The 1,577-nt window shown below is 32.4% G+C and overlaps 1 protein-coding gene across 1 annotated transcript; it reads left to right on the top strand.

Annotated features, from left to right (window-relative positions):
* Positions 1-246: 246 nt before the first annotated feature.
* Positions 247-1,573, top strand: LOTGIDRAFT_176956 (hypothetical protein; the record flags this gene model as incomplete). The annotated part of the gene is made up of 3 exons (XM_009067472.1): positions 247-441; positions 887-979; positions 1,508-1,573. Coding segments are annotated over 3 exons (354 nt in total), but the record flags the coding sequence as incomplete, so codon positions are not given.
* Positions 1,574-1,577: the final 4 nt, after the last annotated feature.

The raw sequence follows: 1,577 nt of genomic DNA, 5'->3' as shown, positions 1-1,577 counted from the left end.
CAATTTGACATTAAAAAATAATGACTAATTAAACTAAAGAAAATTATCAAAGAATTAATATATTATCTTAAAATGATTTATTTTTTAGCTGTTGAAAGTACCATCTTCTACACTAGCAAAACACCTTCCACTTGTATTTTTCAGCGATTGATTGTAGTAATTATATTGTATTTTCCAGTGATTGATATTAGTATTTATATTGTATTTTCCAGCAATTGATAGTAGTATTTATATTGTATTTTTCAGCGATTGATTGTATGTTTAGAAGAGAGTTTATATATACACAATATTCGAGATATGAAAGTGTTACACACGATACGTGATACACCACCTAATCCTACAGGACTTTGTGCTCTGGCTATAAGCAATGATAATTGTTTCTTGGCCTACCCTGGTAGTAATCAGATTGGTGAAGTCCAGATATTCGATACTATTAATTTAGTAAGTATATTTGATTATCTATGAAATTTCAATGGTAAAGTTCAGTTTTATGTAATAGTTAGATCATATTAAAGGGATTGTATAGAGGATTTCTAAACTTTTTATGTGTATTGGGGACACTCTAAGCATTGATTTGCACGATTCCAATTTTTAGTCAGACGTCTGTGGTTCTTTCAATTCCACTATACCTAAGCATTTGAACGTGCTTTTTTATAGTGACGTCATCAAACTCTTAGTTTTAGTGGAGTCGCAGGAACCACAGATGTCCGACTGAAAATTGGAATGGTGCAAATTGATGCTATCAGTTTCCCCGATACACATGCAAAATTTATAAAACCTCTTTACAGTCTCTTTTATTAAAGAAAGTGAGTTATACTGTACAGTATTACTAGTGTATTTTGTTTTATGTTCTCTCAACTTATAAATGTCATTATACCTTTTTTAGAGAGCAGTTACTATGATACCAGCCCACGATGGTCCTTTAGCTGCTTTAAGTTTTAGTCACCAAGGTAACAAATTAGTCACAGCTTCAGAAAAGGTAAACTCTTTGAATTTAATTTAAAAATGCATTCATTTGATTCTTGATTTAACTCTTGGTAATAAAAATTAAACAAAAACGGTCTTATTTACAAAATATTTCGCCAATAAATTTAGACTGGAGTTGGGAAAACAGATACTTTGACAACTATTTACTTATAATAATACTTCAAAATAACCTGGCCACATATTATCGCAACGATCTTAGCGCTAGGATGTCCTAGAATCAATGTTAGAAGATAAGATCCTAGGACATCCTAGAGCTAAAATCGGTTTGAGAATACGTGGCCTGGTCCATTGATAGCAGAGCTAGAGCCCAGACATTAATGCCCCTAAGCACACATCTTTAAACAAATGTTCCAACTCTCGAAATGTAGACATGAGAATAAGTTCTACTTGTCTAACTTCAGTAGGGACACAGGCTGAAATAGGTCAGTTGTCTGAAGATCTGAGAAACTCTGAGTAACAACATGTTTCAGGTTCTGTTTTAATATTTCTACCCATGATAATATATTGTGTGATGTTACAGGGAACAGTAATCAGAGTTTTCTCTATACCAGACGGACAGAAATTATTTGAATTAGAAGAGGAGTAAAAGG

The sequence above is a fragment of the Lottia gigantea genome (genome assembly GCF_000327385.1).
Source record: "Lottia gigantea unplaced genomic scaffold LOTGIsca_8209, whole genome shotgun sequence".
Taxonomy (NCBI): Eukaryota; Metazoa; Mollusca; class Gastropoda; family Lottiidae; genus Lottia; species Lottia gigantea.
Note: the sequence above shows the minus strand (reverse complement) of the source record. Positions and strands in the feature narration are given on the sequence as shown.